This window comes from Procambarus clarkii, chromosome 39, assembly GCF_040958095.1.
Source record: "Procambarus clarkii isolate CNS0578487 chromosome 39, FALCON_Pclarkii_2.0, whole genome shotgun sequence".
NCBI lineage: Eukaryota > Metazoa > Arthropoda > Malacostraca > Decapoda > Cambaridae > Procambarus > Procambarus clarkii.
In genome coordinates this window covers 4,125,078-4,143,253 of record NC_091188.1, presented here as the reverse complement: position 1 = coordinate 4,143,253, position 18,176 = coordinate 4,125,078, and the positions used below count along the sequence as shown (strand labels likewise).

The 18,176-nt window shown below is 38.5% G+C and overlaps 1 protein-coding gene across 1 annotated transcript; it reads left to right on the top strand.

Annotated features, from left to right (window-relative positions):
* The first annotated feature begins 1,222 nt into the window (after window positions 1-1,222).
* LOC123760319 (pre-mRNA processing factor 8) lies at window positions 1,223-18,067 on the top strand. Its single transcript, XM_045745903.2, has 8 exons — window positions 1,223-1,322; window positions 5,922-6,156; window positions 6,652-6,895; window positions 7,459-7,713; window positions 8,714-8,905; window positions 9,647-9,973; window positions 10,812-11,009; window positions 12,056-18,067. The coding sequence occupies exons 2-8, from the start codon at window positions 5,933-5,935 to the stop codon at window positions 17,735-17,737; spliced, it is 7,122 nt and encodes a 2,373-aa protein (XP_045601859.1). The 5' UTR covers window positions 1,223-1,322; window positions 5,922-5,932; the 3' UTR covers window positions 17,738-18,067.
* Window positions 18,068-18,176: the final 109 nt, after the last annotated feature.

Genomic DNA, 18,176 nt, shown 5'->3' with positions numbered 1-18,176 from the left:
GATAGATAAGAGAGTAATAGAGCGTCACCAGGGCACGGCGAGGTACATAATATCGATCCTAGTAAGAATGCCAACAGTTTTAGAAACTTTTTTTGCTATATTTAGAATGTCCCCATGGAAATTCAGCTTGTTATCAACGTGAACGCCAAGTAATTTACCATCTACTTTGTTACTAATTTGGATATTGTTTATATTTAGATTAATTTGATCTGACCCAAACAAAATATAAAAAGTTTTGTCAATGTTAAGGGTGAGTTTGTTAGCAGTTAGCCAAAGATGGAGTTTATTTAGTTCAGTATTCACGGTGACATTTAGAGCAAGAGGGTCAGGACTGGAGAAGATGAAGGTTGTGTCATCCGCAAATAAAATTGATTTGATGTGTTGAGAGGTATTTGGAAGGTTATTAATGTAGATGAGAAAGAGAAGAGGGCCAAGTATGCTGCCCTGTGGAACACCAATATTGATGGGTAGGGTGGGAGAAATGGAGTTATACACAGAAACATACTGGAGCCTGTCACTAAGGTAAGATTGAAGGTATTGGAGGGAGTGACCTCTGCCTCCATAATGATGCAATTTAAGAAGAAGGTAACCTTCCCTGTAATCTACCTCACTCCTCTATTGTCAACCCATGTCTGTTATTTTCTTTTTATTTTCTTTTTTTTTTCTTTTTTTTTAATCAACACTGTTTGTCAACCTATTGTATTTGTGCTGCTTTTTCAGTCATGTTCCCCCTTTTTTTTTTATCTTTATTTGTATTTGTTCTCAACATCTTTTATTCTTTATGCTCAATTAGTATTAAGTTCTTGATATTAATGTTTTTCTTGCCCGAAACGCATTGCGTAATAGTGGCTTTAGGCATTGTATGTACTAGCTCTATCTATATATCAATCCATTAATGTAACATCACTTGTATGTATATACCTTACCTGAATAAACATCTGAATCTGACATCTGAAAGGTTTTGGTGTGGTTGACAGTGTCAAAAGCCTTACGTAGGTCAACAAATAATCCAACAGGGAACTCATTTTTATCCAGATCTACATGTATCAAGTTAATCATACTAATCAGTGCATCAGTGATTAATATATTTATAAAACTCTGGCTTGGAACAATATTTAGAATAAAAAAAAAAGATTTTAAATAAATAAAATAATTCCTGAATGATAGACATATTATTCTATTAAATTTGTAATTGGGGATAATATTGTTGTGGATAATCTTGTGGTGTGGAGCAGCCAGACGTTTGTAGCAGGAGGCTCGGGCCGACCAGCGTAAACAACAGGCGGACCAGAGATGCCCTAGTGTATATTAACCACCACCAGGTAAACGAGTGGATTTGTCACATTATTTCCATACGGATTTATTTCTATAGTTAGAGCTATATTTGATAAATTTATTTTGTGTTCTTACTGACGAAAATATTCATACAATAAAAACATCGCAATAGCATAGCCAAACAAATGTGTTTACCCCGAAAAAAAATGCTCTTTAATGCTTTAGTATGTGTGTACCAGTACCTGTATAGTATAAAAGCAGCATGACCACCCTTCCTGAATACCAATATGTATTTTTTATCTTGAGCGTGACTAAGTATTATTAGGTTAGGATGGGTTTTGGTTAAGTGTGGTTGAAGGTCCGCGTACCGATGGCTTCCTTCTCGACTTCCAGTTGAGTAACCCAAGTTCTATTCCCGAGCGAGACAGAAATGGTTGGGCACGTTTCCTTTCACCTAGTGCCTCGGTTCATCTATCAGGAAATAAGAACCCAGGAGTTAGGCAACTGCTGTGGGTTTGTATCCTGGGGAAGGTCATTAGTTCAACTTTAAGGGAACATCTAATTAAAGCATAAACTGTATATATATATACACACACACACACACACACACACACACACACACACACACACACACACACACACACACACACACACACACACACACACACACACACACACACACACACACACACACACACACACACACACACACACACACACACACACACACACACACACACACACACACACACACACACACACACACACACACACACACACACACACACACACACACACACACACACACACACACACACACACACACACACACACACACACACACACACACACACACACACACACACACACACACACACACACACACACACACACACACACACACACACACACACACACACACACACACACACACACACACACACACACACACACACACACACACACACACACACACACACACACACACACACACACACACACACACACACACACACACACACACACACACACACACACACACACACACACACACACACACACACACACACCACACACACACACACACACACACACACACACACACACACACACACACACACACACACACACACACACACACACACACACACACACACACACACACACACACACACACACACACACACACACACACACACACACACACACACACACACACACACACACACACACACACACACACACACACACACACACACACACACACACACACACACACACACACACACACACACACACACACACACACACACACACACACACACACACACACACACACACACACACACACACACACACACACACACACACACACACACACACACACACACACACACACACACACACACACACACACACACACACACACACACACACACACACACACACACACACACACACACACACACACACACACACACACACACACACACACACACACACACACACACACACACACACACACACACACACACACACACACACACACACACACACACACACACACACACACACACACACACACACACACACACACACACACACACACAGACAGACAGACAGAGCATTAGGGGGTGATGTGGTGGAGGCTGACTCCATACACAGTTTCAAGTGTAGATATGACAGAGCCCAATAGGCTCAGCAATCTGTACACCTGTTGATTGACGGTTGAGAGGCGGGACCAAAGAGCCAGAGCTCAACCCCCGCAAACACAACTAGGCGAGTACAACTAGGTGAGTACACACACACACAGGCTTCCTGTCCACATACAATGGAAATGATTATTATTATAAGGTCCCATTTTGCCAGATTAGGTTTAGCTAAGTTTATTGAAGTACTGGTACAGACTAACTGCTACCATTTCTTTTCATGCAAAATATTTTCTGTCACAATAACAGAGCAATTAAAAGCATTTTTCGCTAGGATTACCCACTGATAGTGTTATAATAAACAGAATGATCAACCATTTTGCTACTAAAGTAAGTTGTGATTACCTTAAGAAAAATTAACTACTACTGTCATGATCAATCTTGGTTCAGGTGCCTAAAACTGGATGAAATGTTACTCCCATGTGAAAGCATCTAAAAAGGGTAAAAATGCTACCCTCACACATGGCAGTATCCTAATAGTTCACCAGAGGCAACACAATTGTCACCGACATCATACACACCATGTACAGTATATATTAAACAAATTATATTTTTGTAACCTGGGAAAAGATATGTTCGGTTAGGTTTGTTTAAAGCAGCATTTCTCAATTTTTGTACCCTTGAAATAATTCTGGGTCATGCTTTATATAAACACACTGAAAGGGAACAATTTCTGTCTTTGTTCCTGATACAAGTTAAATGAGAAAAACAAAAATGACTCAAATACATTTGCATATGATTAGAATTAACATTTTTCATTATCTCTCACAGAATCCCTAGTTACCTTGGGGTTCTGGGAGGGGGGGGAGGAGGCAGGCAAGCATTTATGATCATTAGTTTATCATCCTGATTCCAAATTTGCAGAGGCATTATGTTCATATCTCCTGGATTCTTGATTGTTTACTCTTTTTACCTTTAGGCATTCTTTCCCTGTACAGCATCACCTCCACTCTTCCTAATTGTTTTGTCACATTTCCAAATTAACTCCTCGGGAATATGACCTCATTTAAAATATTTCCTTCAAGTTTTGTCTCTGTTAGTGCGACAAAAGTCTCTGGCTTATGGTGGATGTGGATGGAGTGATGGAGCTGTAAAACCTTTCACACGTGGTTTGCTTGGGAGGCATACCTGAGCCTGGTCACTTCTCCATCCATCTCTCGGCCACTGATGCCAGGTTTCATTATGAACTTTCCATGCTTCAGTCAATTTCAGCAAAAGGATCCCAGTAGAACAGGTGGGTTCATTCTAGACCCACAATTGAGAATTCCAGGATCAAATCCTGAGCAGGGCAGAAATGGTTGGGCATGTTTCCTATCACCTAATGCAGCTGTTCACCTAGCAGTAAATACGTACTCAAGAGTTAGCCATTTTGTTGTGGGGTTGCATTCTGGGGAGGGTTAGTAATTAATGTTATGGGGGGGTGTGACGGGTTGTGGTATCACAGCTATACTGAACCAAGATGGTATGGCTCTCCCGCACATAATAAAACAAAAATGCTGCTATTGGCCTTGCAGTATGTAAGTTGCAGGTGGAAACAAATAAAAATCATCAAATAAATAATTAAACAATTTACTGAAATATTAATGAACATAAATGCCCCTGAAAATACTTGGCTATCATGTAATGCAAAAGTGAACAAGTTAGTATGCTTTTAAATGTAAAAATAAACTACAGTATAAGCAAAGAAGAAAAGCATAAAGATATACTGGTGTACTGAAGACAGCTACCATACCACCATGGCATCAATCACACGATGTTGGCTGAAGGTGGACGACGGGTGAGAGAGACAAAGGTGATCCTAGAGCACTAAGGGAGAGACTGGCTCTCCAGGGAGGCAGCGCCCTTATATAGTCCTGCGGTGATGACTCATCCAGTGTAAACGCGAGGTGGACCTCAGGTCAACTAGCAAACTGCTCGTTGTGGCTGGCGGTGCCTTTGTGTTGAGCTGCACCACTGTCAGCTGAAGGCGGCTAACTGCTTGTTTGTGGGGGCACACTACCGGTTAGCAGAGGCACCCGGCTTGCCTGTGAGTCGGACCAGGCCATGCCAGGCCCTGGGGGGGGGGGGGTATGGAGAGGTGTCAGGACTGATGACTCATCTGGGCTGGTGTAGATGTATACTTCCAGTGCAGAGGCATTGAAGGTGAAGGGAAAAGGCAGTTCCACTGCTATGCAGAGGATTCACGTGACAGGGGGCCTCAATCCTAACAACATGTACTGTATGTATAAGCCTAACATGTACTGTATGTATAAGCCTAACATGTACTGTATGTATATTCAGACTGCCTGTCTCGCTACACAATGAATCAGTTTTAATAATTCATCCTCTGTCATTAAAGGTGACCACTAGTTCGCAAGCTGGTATCAGGCCAGTCTCGGCTTGTTCTGGATCTGTGGAATGCCTAATGGCATGTTCCCTCCATCCATAGTTCAGGAAATGGTTGGGCTTTTGAGTTGATGCCTTGCTTACCACTTTCGGTCTCTACACTCTGGCCTGAACCCAGAGTTTTCTGTGGGAAAATAAAGTTCAAAGGAATGACAAAAGACAAAGTGTAGTGATGGATATTAAATTTTCTGACAGTTGTAACAAGGAGTAGCAGTAAATGAACAAAATGTAATCTGAATATGATGAAAAGCTCTGTACCCAATATACAGCCCTTGCAAAATGCAAGATTCCACTGGGCAATGGAATATAACTTGATTTTCAGCAGTGATTAAAGTCCAGATACTGACAGTGCCCAGACAGAGCATTGAATGGGTTTGCTTTATTTAGGACATTATCATTATAAATTATTATTGTTATTTGGTGTCATATTCATTATAGTACATATTTAATTTTCTTGTACTTTTTTCTTTTCTTCGTACCCCTAGTAAATTTAGTTTTTGTAATTTATAATTATTTGATTCCACTATTTTAATATTCAGATTTACCTTTCAGGCAAAGAAGAAATGGCGCTGCCTCCGTACCTTATTCCGGGCAGCCCATGGGCTTACATGGCCCAGCAGCAGGCTCAGCTTGCTGCTGCTCAGGCCCAGGCCCATGCTCAGATGCATGCACACTTTCAAGCTCAAGCCCAAGCCCATTCTCAGGCTCAGGCCATCCCACGACCTCAGGCTGGGCCTCCACCAGTTGAAAATGTTTCCTTGGAGAAGATGCAGGAAAAAGCTCGCAGGTACCATATTTTGAATTCTGGTGAAAATTAAAAAAATAATTAGCTTCCTTTTCTCATTTAGTGGTGGTTCATGTGTTCTCAATTGGTTTGTTTTAGAGGATTTCTGTATACCGGTGACATAAACTATAAATCATGTGAATCAGTAGAGATTAAATAGGTTTTCAGTAGTGTGTTGTTTTAAAATTTTCTAGTGCATTTTGAGCTTAAGTATAGTATATATTGATCCATGTTACCCTCTAAGGATCGCAATAGCTTAATAACAACTATAGCCATAACTATGTAGTAGCGCAGTCGACTAAGGCGCATCTGGGATCATCCTGGACGTAGGTTCGAACCCTCATCGCGGCCCTTGTGGATTTGTTCGTGAATTTTAACTCATTTTGCTTGTAAATTAAATATGCAATGCAAATAAAACAAAGCATATACTATCATTTTAGCCCATTGAATACAGTTTTGTATATATATATTAAATAATGTTGCATTTTCCTTTATCAGATGGCAACAGCTTCACAATAAGAAGTATGCAGAAAAAAGGAAGTTTGGCTTTGTTGATGTGCAGAAAGAAGAGATGCCTCCAGAACACATCCGCAAGATTATTCGTGACCATGGTGACATGTCAAGCCGTAAATACCGTCATGACAAGCGTGTATATTTGGGAGCACTAAAGTTCATGCCCCATGCTGTACTGAAGTTGCTTGAAAACATGCCAATGCCTTGGGAACAGATAAGGGATGTCCAGGTTAGACTGACATTATCATATGTTAATATGCATCTCTAAACTGCAGACATTTAATGTGTGTAGCTCAGAGGGTATAAATCATTCCTAGTACATTACATGCAGTGTAATTTTGTTTACCTGGGTCAGACCCTTATTCTAATAAGGAGGAACCTGCTGCCCTAAAACCATATCTGGATGAGGATCCATTTATTTGTGCAATTTGTGTGCAGTAGTTTCATACAACCTGGAGAATTAAGGGAGAATGTCTCATGGAAACTAAGTTGTTAATATTCATACATATAGCAAAATATTAAACATATCTTGAGTTTCCAATTTGTGTCATAAATAATTGTCATATTTAAGGTCTGCATGAGCTGTTCAGTGTATGCACAAATTTGTGCTTTGGGAGATCATGTTACATGAAGCAATCAACCTTTAAGTGTTTTGAAGGAATCTGTGAAGTTGATCGGATTAATTACTTTATGGTGTGTACCTGTATATCTAGGATTTATTTAGTTTTTTGTAAATAAAATATATTAATATCAATTTTTTCCTATTAGCTATTAAATGTGTTTTGTGTGTAGGTTCTGTACCATATCACCGGAGCAATCACATTTGTCAACGAGATCCCATGGGTGATTGAGCCAGTCTACATCTCCCAGTGGTCTACCATGTGGATGATGATGCGACGAGAAAAGAGAGATCGACGACACTTCAAGAGGATGAGATTTCCTCCATTTGATGACGAGGAGCCGCCTCTGGATTTTGCAGATAATGTGTTGGATGTAGAACCACTTGAAGCCATTCAAATGGAATTAGACCCTGAGGAAGATGTGGAGGTGAGACTTTTGTTCTTTATTGATGTGCAATATTTGTTCCCATGTAAGATTATTCATTCTGTGTCTGTCTCATAATTATAGTTATATAACTTTGTACTTCAATTGATATATGTTAAGAAGTTTTAACTTTTAAGAAATAACTTTATAGTGATTAAAGACAATGTTTGTATCTCATGCCTTGAGAGAAAGTGTAGAGTGCATGCATTGTGCATTAAAATTTATATTGTGAAGAGCAACTATATTTTTAGAACAAGGCTGCTATAATATCAGCCGGTGAATGCCAAAGCTGTGGCTGGGGATGAGCTGTTTTATGCTGAATAATCATATTTTGTAAAATTAATCACTTTGATTTATGAATATTGTTGCAGTAAAATCAGTAATGCAGCTAGGCATTCAGTACCTGAATTACTTTAGTGAGTTTTTTTATTTATCTTTACTGAGCCTGTCATGTTCATTGTGGGGCCCATATTCATGTAAAGTGTCATCTTCATATTTCTTGTTAGCTGAATGGTTACTTGGATAACAGGAAAATGGCTTATGGCTACGAGTTGGGTGGATCAAGATAAGTGTCCATGCTCTATCCTTTAACAAGCACATTTCATACTTTTTTTTTACTTATCCAAAGGGCAGAAGGTAGAGTAGGAGTGTTCATCCTCTCTTGAGACTTTGCCCTGTGATCAGATTGGACCAGAAGGCCCTATCCCACCTGGTTTAAGTCTTCCTTTTGGAAATTTGAGCCTAGAGTGTAAACCTAAACCAAGTGTTAAAGAATATTTGTTGATCATAGTATTTTTTTTTTTTTTACTTAATACTGTTATATATACTTAATTCTTTATTACGATATTAAATAGTTTTCTAAAGGCACAAGTTATTTTTTCCATTAATATTTATTATTAAATACTTCATGTTGGAGATCAATATTTTCCAAACTTTGATTGAGGTACTCATAATTTAGTCTAGCAGTGTGATTTATGTAAACTAATTTTGTAATATTCCATAGGTTGCAGATTGGTTTTATGAGCACAAGCCTCTAATAGATACAAAGCACGTTAATGGCCCTACATATCGCAAGTGGCGTCTGACTCTTCCTCAAATGGCTACGTTGTATCGACTTGCAAATCAATTGCTAACAGATGTTTCTGATAACAATTACTTTTATCTGTTTGATTTGAAGTCTTTCTTCACAGCAAAGGTTAGTGTTGAACGTGCAGTGAAACAGCTTTGTGCTTCTCTTTGTTGGATGTTCTTTTATACATTATCAAGCTTTTATTTTCATATCCCATTAGTTTCCTATGTTGCAGTCAGATGTATGTGATCCCAATACTTCCTGAGTTATCCAAACACCTTTATTCATATTTATCTAAAAGAACTTCATTGAACTCTCAGATACTATTGTTTCATTTTATTCATACACTTTGCCTTGCCAGAACTTTGTTACTTTGCCTCTAATAAAGAAGTTGGTATGTTTGTAAACACTTAATGCATATACACACATTTGTTTTGTCTTACAATTTTATTGATCTGTATCTTTGTGTAAATCTCCCATATTAACATTTTTAGATTCACTGATATTCACCTTCTCATTTTCTCCATGGTTTTAGGCTGTATAATTTATTTAACTCTTTTTAAGTCATTATTATAACCACTAATTCTAAAAAAAAATATAAAAAAATATATTTTTAAATTGTTAATATTGTTCGTTGAATTTGAACTGATTATTCATAACTATCCCATATTTATTTATTTTGTTTAAATTTAATTACATCCATATTCCATATATACCTACAATTCTTCCTTTTTTAAACAGTGTTTATCTTGTCTCTTGTCAGTGAGTGAAAGTGTTATACAAGCTGATAATAAAGTCCTTCAAAATTTCTGTAATACAGATGAAGTTTCTCTTGCATAACAATAATACTTTTATATATGTTTGCAGGCATTGAATATGGCTTTACCTGGTGGACCAAAGTTTGAACCATTAATTAAGGATATGAACCCTGCTGATGAAGACTGGAATGAATTTAATGATATAAACAAGATCATTGTGCGCCACCAAGTGCGAACAGAGTACAGAATAGCTTTCCCGTATCTGTTTAACAACATGCCCCAGTATGTTCATCTCAGCTGGTATCATACTCCAGTTGTTCTTTACATCAAAACAGAGGACCCTGACCTCCCAGCCTTTTATTTTGATCCTCTGATTAACCCCATCTCTCACCGCAACACTGTGAAAGGGGAGGTTCTGTTACCAGATGATGATGAGGTGAGTTAAGCTGGACGATGATGTTAATGAGAAGAAATAATTAGGGCCAGTAGAATGTGTTATATGTGACTTTAATTTTAGTAGAGTAAACTAGCCTAATAAAACCGGGCATATTGAAGCATATATATTAACCCTTTTAACCTTTCAACTGCACAACGCAACAAGGGATGTTCTCACCATTTATCCATGCTATTGGCAACTGACCAGTTTTTGGTGGTGTATTCTAAAATAAGTACTTTGTCTGTACCAATTTTTTACAACTTTAAGTACTTTATATGTAGTAAGGTGTGAGGGTTTGAAAGAAATATGATCAATGTTTTTTGGCACTGCCACATGGGGTGACATTTGATTCTGCCGTGCCAATGGCAGCATTTACTGGGCCCAAGAGACTGTTTTTGAGAGTTAGAGCTTTCATGATTTAAAAAAAAAAATTCTTGCTATTTGGACCACTTATTCTAAACTTACTACTGTATTTAACTTTGTCATTACATCCACATTGTATACAGATGTCAGTACACTATTAGTAGCTCTAATTTTATGCTATCATTTTAGCCCTGCTTGACAACTAGCTAATCTCACTCTTCAATACTGTATATTACAGTAATATAAGAAAGCTGATCCCTCTTTCTCGTTTAAGGCATCATTATTGCTTTCAAAAGTTCTTCTGTTTGCATCTCCACAGTATGCCTGTATAACTGATAAGTTAATATACTGTGTATAACATTATCATTATACTTATGTTATTAATACCTCTGTTAATATAATTCTGTAGTACTTCTGTTATTATCTTAAATATTTAATTTTAGGCATTAACTGTTCTTCATTAATGGTATTTCAGGACTTTGAATTACCAGAAGATGTAGATGCACTACTGAAGGAATGGCAGCTTTATGATGATGCAACTGCCAATGGTATTGCCTTGTTGTGGGGGCCACGGCCATTCAACATGCGTTCTGGCACAATGAGAAGAGCTATCGATGTCCCTCTGGTTAAGATGTGGTATCGTGAGCATTGCCCTCCAGGTCAACCAGTTAAGGTTAATAATATATTTTGATGATTGATTTTGTAATATTGGTGATAAATTGGTGAGCATGAGTCTTATGTCTGCTGTTTTCTTACTAACTTAAGTGGAATATGTAACGGCATTTATTTTACATGATGCTGCAATATATATTTAGTGTGGAAGCTATGGTGAATAGTTAGTGTGTCATCATAAATATCTTTAATCATCTTAAATATTTTCCTTTTTCTTCTGGGCTGATTTCTTCCCATGCCATGAAAGCAGAATATGAGATGGTGATGCACACATTCTGGTGTGCTGTATCACTATCATTTAGATTCTTATAAATCTGTCTTCTTTGTAGATAATAGATTATAAAAGTATTGGAGCTATAAGGTTTATGCCTGATGTGTTAATAGCTTTTTAAGTATTCTTTGTTTCATTTATTTTGTTGATGCAAAATTTACCTTTCATGGGTGGAAAGAATCGGAACAATTCATTCTGATGCTAAGAATTTGATTGGTGCAATATCCATTTTTACATTGAGCAAAAGAAATCTGTTTAGATCCAATTTTTAATTCACAGTTTTACAAGCATTAATAACATTTTTATGCCTTGGTTCCAGCTTTACTTTATCTGAAGAGGCTTTCAAATTAGGTTACAAAATGGAGTTTTTATTATGTTATTCAGTACTATGATCACTTACATAATGACTGTCTTGTATAATGTCTCTTAATTTCTCACTCTTAACTTTCTCTGAAATGTTTCTCCTCTTTATTGACCACTTTTGGAGAAACCTCAATAGCAGTTTACTTAGTTATTATAACTGGACTCTTGGAGTGCTACAGCATTGACTTCAATATTATTATTATTATTATTATTATTATTATTATTATTATTATTATTATTTAAGGATGAGGCGTATGCAGTAATCATACATTTTAGAGATTTCATAGAACATTGGATTTGAACCACTAGACATGAGCATGAAAATCTTAGATTTTTATAAGATTAAAGCAACATGGATATTGCTAGCTTTATGCAATGGTAGGTTTACAAATGATCGTTTATTTTTTCTTCAGGTACGTGTGTCATACCAGAAGCTGTTGAAGTATTATGTCCTGAATGCTCTGAAGCACCGTCCACCCAAAGCTCAGAAAAAGCGCTACTTGTTCCGTTCTTTCAAAGCCACCAAGTTTTTCCAGACTACAACTTTAGATTGGGTTGAGGTTGGCCTACAAGTCTGCCGTCAGGGGTATAACATGCTCAATCTCCTTATTCATCGCAAAAATCTTAATTATTTGCACTTGGATTACAACTTCAACTTGAAACCTGTTAAAACCCTGACAACTAAAGAACGAAAGAAGTCAAGGTTTGGAAATGCATTTCACTTATGTCGTGAAATTTTGAGATTAACAAAATTGGTGGTTGATGCTCATGTGCAATACAGGCTAAACAATGTCGATGCATTTCAGCTAGCAGATGGCCTTCAGTACATTTTTGCACATGTTGGTCAGCTGACTGGTATGTATAGGTACAAATACAAACTCATGAGACAGATAAGAATGTGCAAAGATCTCAAGCATGTCATCTACTACAGGTTCAACACAGGTCAAGTAGGTAAAGGCCCTGGTTGTGGTTTTTGGGCTCCCGGGTGGAGGGTTTGGCTTTTCTTCATGAGGGGAATTACCCCACTGTTAGAGCGCTGGCTGGGTAACCTCCTCTCTCGTCAGTTTGAAGGCCGACATAGTAAAGGTGTGGCCAAGACTGTGACCAAGCAGCGAGTAGAATCTCATTTTGATCTTGAGTTACGAGCCTCAGTTATGCATGACATACTGGATATGATGCCAGAGGGTATCAAACAAAATAAAGCTCGAACCATTCTTCAGCATTTATCTGAGGCCTGGCGATGCTGGAAAGCAAACATTCCCTGGAAAGTACCTGGCCTTCCAACACCCATTGAGAATATGATTCTTCGTTATGTGAAGATGAAGGCAGATTGGTGGACCAACACGGCTCATTACAACCGTGAACGTATTCGCCGTGGTGCAACAGTAGACAAAACTGTTTGCAAAAAGAATATGGGTCGACTTACACGGTTATATCTGAAATCTGAACAGGAACGACAGCACAACTACCAGAAAGATGGACCTTACATCAGTCCTGAGGAAGCCGTTGCCATTTACACTACCACAGTCCATTGGCTAGAGTCACGGCGCTTTGCTCCCATTCCTTTTCCACCACTCTCTTACAAACATGACACAAAATTGCTTATCCTGGCTTTGGAAAGACTAAAAGAAGCATACAGTGTAAAATCACGCTTAAATCAATCTCAGAGAGAGGAGTTGGGCCTCATTGAACAAGCTTATGATAACCCTCACGAGGCCCTGTCTCGTATAAAGCGTCATTTGCTAACTCAGAGAGCTTTCAAGGAGGTAGGCATTGAATTCATGGACCTGTACAGTCATTTAATTCCTGTTTATGATGTGGAGCCTCTTGAGAAAATTACAGATGCTTATCTGGATCAGTACCTCTGGTATGAAGCAGATAAGCGCCGTCTGTTCCCACCATGGGTTAAACCTGGCGACTCAGAACCACCACCACTTCTTGTGTATAAGTGGTGCCAAGGAATTAATAACCTTACTGATGTTTGGGATACAGCTGATGGAGAGTGCAATGTAATGTTGGAGTCAAAGTATGAGAAGCTGTATGAAAAGATTGATCTTACTCTGCTTAACAGGTTGTTAAGATTGATAGTGGACCATAATATTGCTGATTACATGACAGCTAAGAACAATGTAGATATTAACTATAAAGACATGAATCATACTAACCGTTATGGCATTATCCGAGGTCTGCAATTTGCTTCTTTTATTGTACAGTATTATGGTCTAGTAATGGACTTGCTGGTCCTGGGTCTGAAACGTGCAGCAGACATGTCTGGTCCTCCTCAAATGCCCAATGATTTCTTAAATTTCCAGGATGTTGCCACAGAAACGCAGCATCCCATCAGACTTTACTCCCGATATATTGACAGAATACACATATTCTTCCGCTTTTCGGCTGAAGAGGCAAAAGATCTCATCCAACGCTATCTTACAGAGCATCCTGATCCAAATAATGAGAATATTGTAGGTTACAACAATAAGAAGTGTTGGCCAAGGGATGCAAGGATGAGACTCATGAAACACGATGTCAACTTGGGGCGTGCTGTGTTCTGGGACATAAAAAACAGATTGCCTCGATCTGTCACAACCATCAACTGGGAGAATTCATTTGTGTCTGTGTATTCTAAAGACAACCCTAATCTTTTATTCAACATGTCTGGCTTTGAATGTCGTATTTTACCCAAATGTCGCATGACCCATGAGGAGTTCAAGCACAGGGATGGTGTGTGGAACTTGCAGAATGAAGTAACCAAAGAACGAACTTCACAGTGCTTCTTGCGGGTAGATGATGAATCCATGCAGAGATTCCACAATCGTGTCAGACAAATTCTCATGGCCTCTGGTTCTACAACATTTACAAAGATTGTCAACAAATGGAATACAGCATTGATTGGTCTCATGACATATTACCGAGAGAGTGTAGTTAACACTCAAGAGCTTTTAGATCTACTGGTTAAATGTGAAAATAAGATTCAGACACGTATTAAGATTGGCTTGAATTCCAAGATGCCCTCCAGATTTCCCCCAGTAGTATTTTACACTCCAAAAGAATTGGGAGGCCTTGGTATGTTGTCAATGGGTCATGTGCTCATTCCGCAATCTGATCTGCGATGGAGCAAGCAAACTGACGTAGGTATAACCCACTTTAGATCTGGAATGAGTCATGATGAAGACCAACTTATTCCTAACCTCTATAGATACATTCAACCTTGGGAAACAGAGTTCCTTGACTCACAGAGAGTGTGGGCAGAATATGCCCTGAAGAGACAAGAAGCAACTGCACAAAATCGTCGTCTTACTCTAGAAGATTTGGAAGATTCTTGGGATAGAGGTATTCCTAGGATCAACACGCTTTTTCAAAAAGATCGTCACACCCTGGCTTATGACAAAGGATGGAGAATACGTACAGAGTTTAAGCAGTATCAGGTGCTTAAGCAAAATCCATTCTGGTGGACACATCAGCGCCACGATGGTAAACTGTGGAATTTGAATAACTATCGTACTGATATGATCCAAGCACTGGGTGGTGTAGAGGGGATTTTAGAACATACACTCTTCAAAGGCACCTACTTTCCCACATGGGAGGGGTTGTTTTGGGAAAAAGCATCTGGTTTTGAAGAGAGCATGAAATACAAGAAACTGACTAATGCCCAAAGGTCTGGTCTTAACCAAATCCCCAACCGTAGGTTTACTCTTTGGTGGTCACCAACCATTAACAGAGCCAATGTGTATGTAGGCTTCCAGGTACAACTTGATCTGACAGGCATATTCATGCATGGCAAAATTCCTACTCTCAAGATTTCCCTCATCCAGATTTTCCGTGCCCATCTTTGGCAAAAGATCCATGAATCTGTGGTAATGGATCTTTGTCAAGTCTTTGATCAAGAACTTGATGCTTTAGAAATTGAAACTGTACAAAAGGAGACCATACATCCTAGGAAGTCATACAAGATGAATTCCTCATGTGCAGACATCTTGTTGTTTGCGGCATACAAATGGAATTATTCAAAGCCTTCACTTCTGGCAGATTCAAAGGATACGATGGATGGATCAACCACACAAAAGTACTGGATTGATGTTCAGCTAAGATGGGGTGACTATGATTCTCATGATGTTGAACGTTATGCAAGAGCAAAGTTCTTGGACTACACTACTGATAACATGTCTTTATACCCATCTCCAACAGGTGTGTTGATTGCAATTGATTTAGCTTATAACCTACATAGTGCATATGGCAACTGGTTCCCAGGTGCCAAACCTTTGATACAGCAAGCCATGGCAAAGATCATGAAAGCCAACCCAGCTCTCTATGTGCTACGCGAACGCATCCGCAAGGGTCTTCAGCTTTATTCTTCTGAACCCACAGAACCATACCTCTCTTCTCAGAATTATGGTGAATTATTCTCTAATCAAATTATTTGGTTTGTGGATGATACCAATGTATACAGAGTAACTATTCATAAGACCTTTGAGGGTAATTTGACAACAAAGCCAATCAATGGTGCAATTTTCATCTTCAATCCACGTACAGGTCAGCTCTTCTTAAAGATCATTCACACATCTGTGTGGGCAGGTCAAAAGCGTCTTGGTCAGTTGGCTAAATGGAAAACAGCTGAGGAAGTTGCTGCCTTAATTAGATCTTTGCCTGTAGAAGAGCAGCCAAAACAGATCATTGTAACTCGAAAAGGTATGTTGGATCCTCTTGAGGTGCATTTGCTTGATTTTCCCAATATTGTGATCAAGGGCTCAGAGCTACAACTGCCTTTCCAGGCTTGCCTTAAAGTAGAGAAATTTGGTGATCTTATCCTTAAAGCTACTGAACCCCAGATGGTTTTGTTTAATCTTTATGATGATTGGCTCAAAAATATATCATCTTACACAGCCTTCTCTCGTCTTATTCTTATATTACGAGCTCTTCATGTCAATAATGACCGTACAAAGGTTCTTTTGAAACCAGACAAGACCACTATTACAGAACCTCACCATATTTGGCCCTCTCTTACAGATGAAGACTGGGTTAAAGTTGAAGTACAGCTCAAAGATCTTATTCTTGCTGATTATGGTAAAAAGAACAATGTGAATGTAGCATCTCTTACTCAGTCAGAAATCAGAGATATCATTCTTGGTATGGAAATTAGTGCACCATCAGCACAACGACAGCAGATTGCAGAAATTGAGAAACAGACTAAAGAACAGTCTCAGCTTACTGCCACAACTACCAGAACTGTCAATAAGCATGGTGATGAAATAATCACCTCTACTACCAGCAACTATGAAACTGCAACGTTCAGTAGCAAGACAGAATGGAGAGTAAGAGCAATTTCTGCTACAAATCTTCATTTGAGAACAAATTACATCTATGTATCTTCTGATGACATAAAGGAGACTGGATTCACTTACATCTTGCCCAAAAATGTGTTGAAAAAATTTATCATCATCTCTGATCTTCGCACACAAATAGCAGGCTACCTGTATGGTATTAGTCCCCCAGACAACCCTCAAGTAAAAGAAATCCGGTGTATTGTCATGCCACCACAATGGGGAACACATCAGATGGTTCACCTGCCACATAAGCTGCCTACTCATGAATTTTTGAATGAATTAGAGCCTCTGGGATGGATTCATACCCAACCTAATGAATTGCCACAGCTTTCTCCCCATGATATTACCACACATGCCACTGTGATGGCTGATAATAGTTCATGGACCACAGACCGTACAATAGTTATTACATGTTCATTCACGCCAGGGTCTTGTTCATTGCAAGCATACAAGCTCACGCCATCTGGTTTTGAATGGGGTCGCAACAACAAAGACATGGGCAATAATCCCAAAGGTTATTTGCCTTCCCATTACGAAAAAGTTCAAATGCTGCTTTCAGATCGCTTCCTGGGGCTTTTCATGACTCCTTTGCAAGCTTCTTGGAATTACAATTTCATGGGAGTACGGCATGATCCCAATATGAAGTATGACTTACAATTGGCTAGTCCTAAAGAATTCTATCATGAGGTTCATCGTCCGGCTCATTTCCTTAACTTTTCATCCCTGGATGAAGCAGACACAGCTGGAGCAGACAGAGACAACTCGTTGGAGTAAAGACAATTTAATATTGTTGAATATATGGACTTTTTTAAACATGTTTTTTTATGCTTATGTTAGACTTGGGATTAAGTGTGTGGTACTGTACTGTATATTACCAATTTTTAAATAAAAACTTAAAATTAAACTATTATTGAGTGCACCTAAGGAAATATGTTTTCCACTGTTAGATGGGAAACAATATTTATTACTATTTTGGATAATTGTGATAAATATTTTTTGTGCAAAACAAAAGCTATCCCATCTCGACGCTTACATTTTTTTTTTAGCAGAACCCATATATATTTACATAAAAATGTGTATTAAAAATAAAACATTAAAATTTCATTTCATAAATATTCTTACACCTTATATAATGACCAATTGTAGGCTTTGCCTACATTGTTATAATACTTTCTTTCATCATAAAGTGTATAAATAAATATAAAGAACTAAG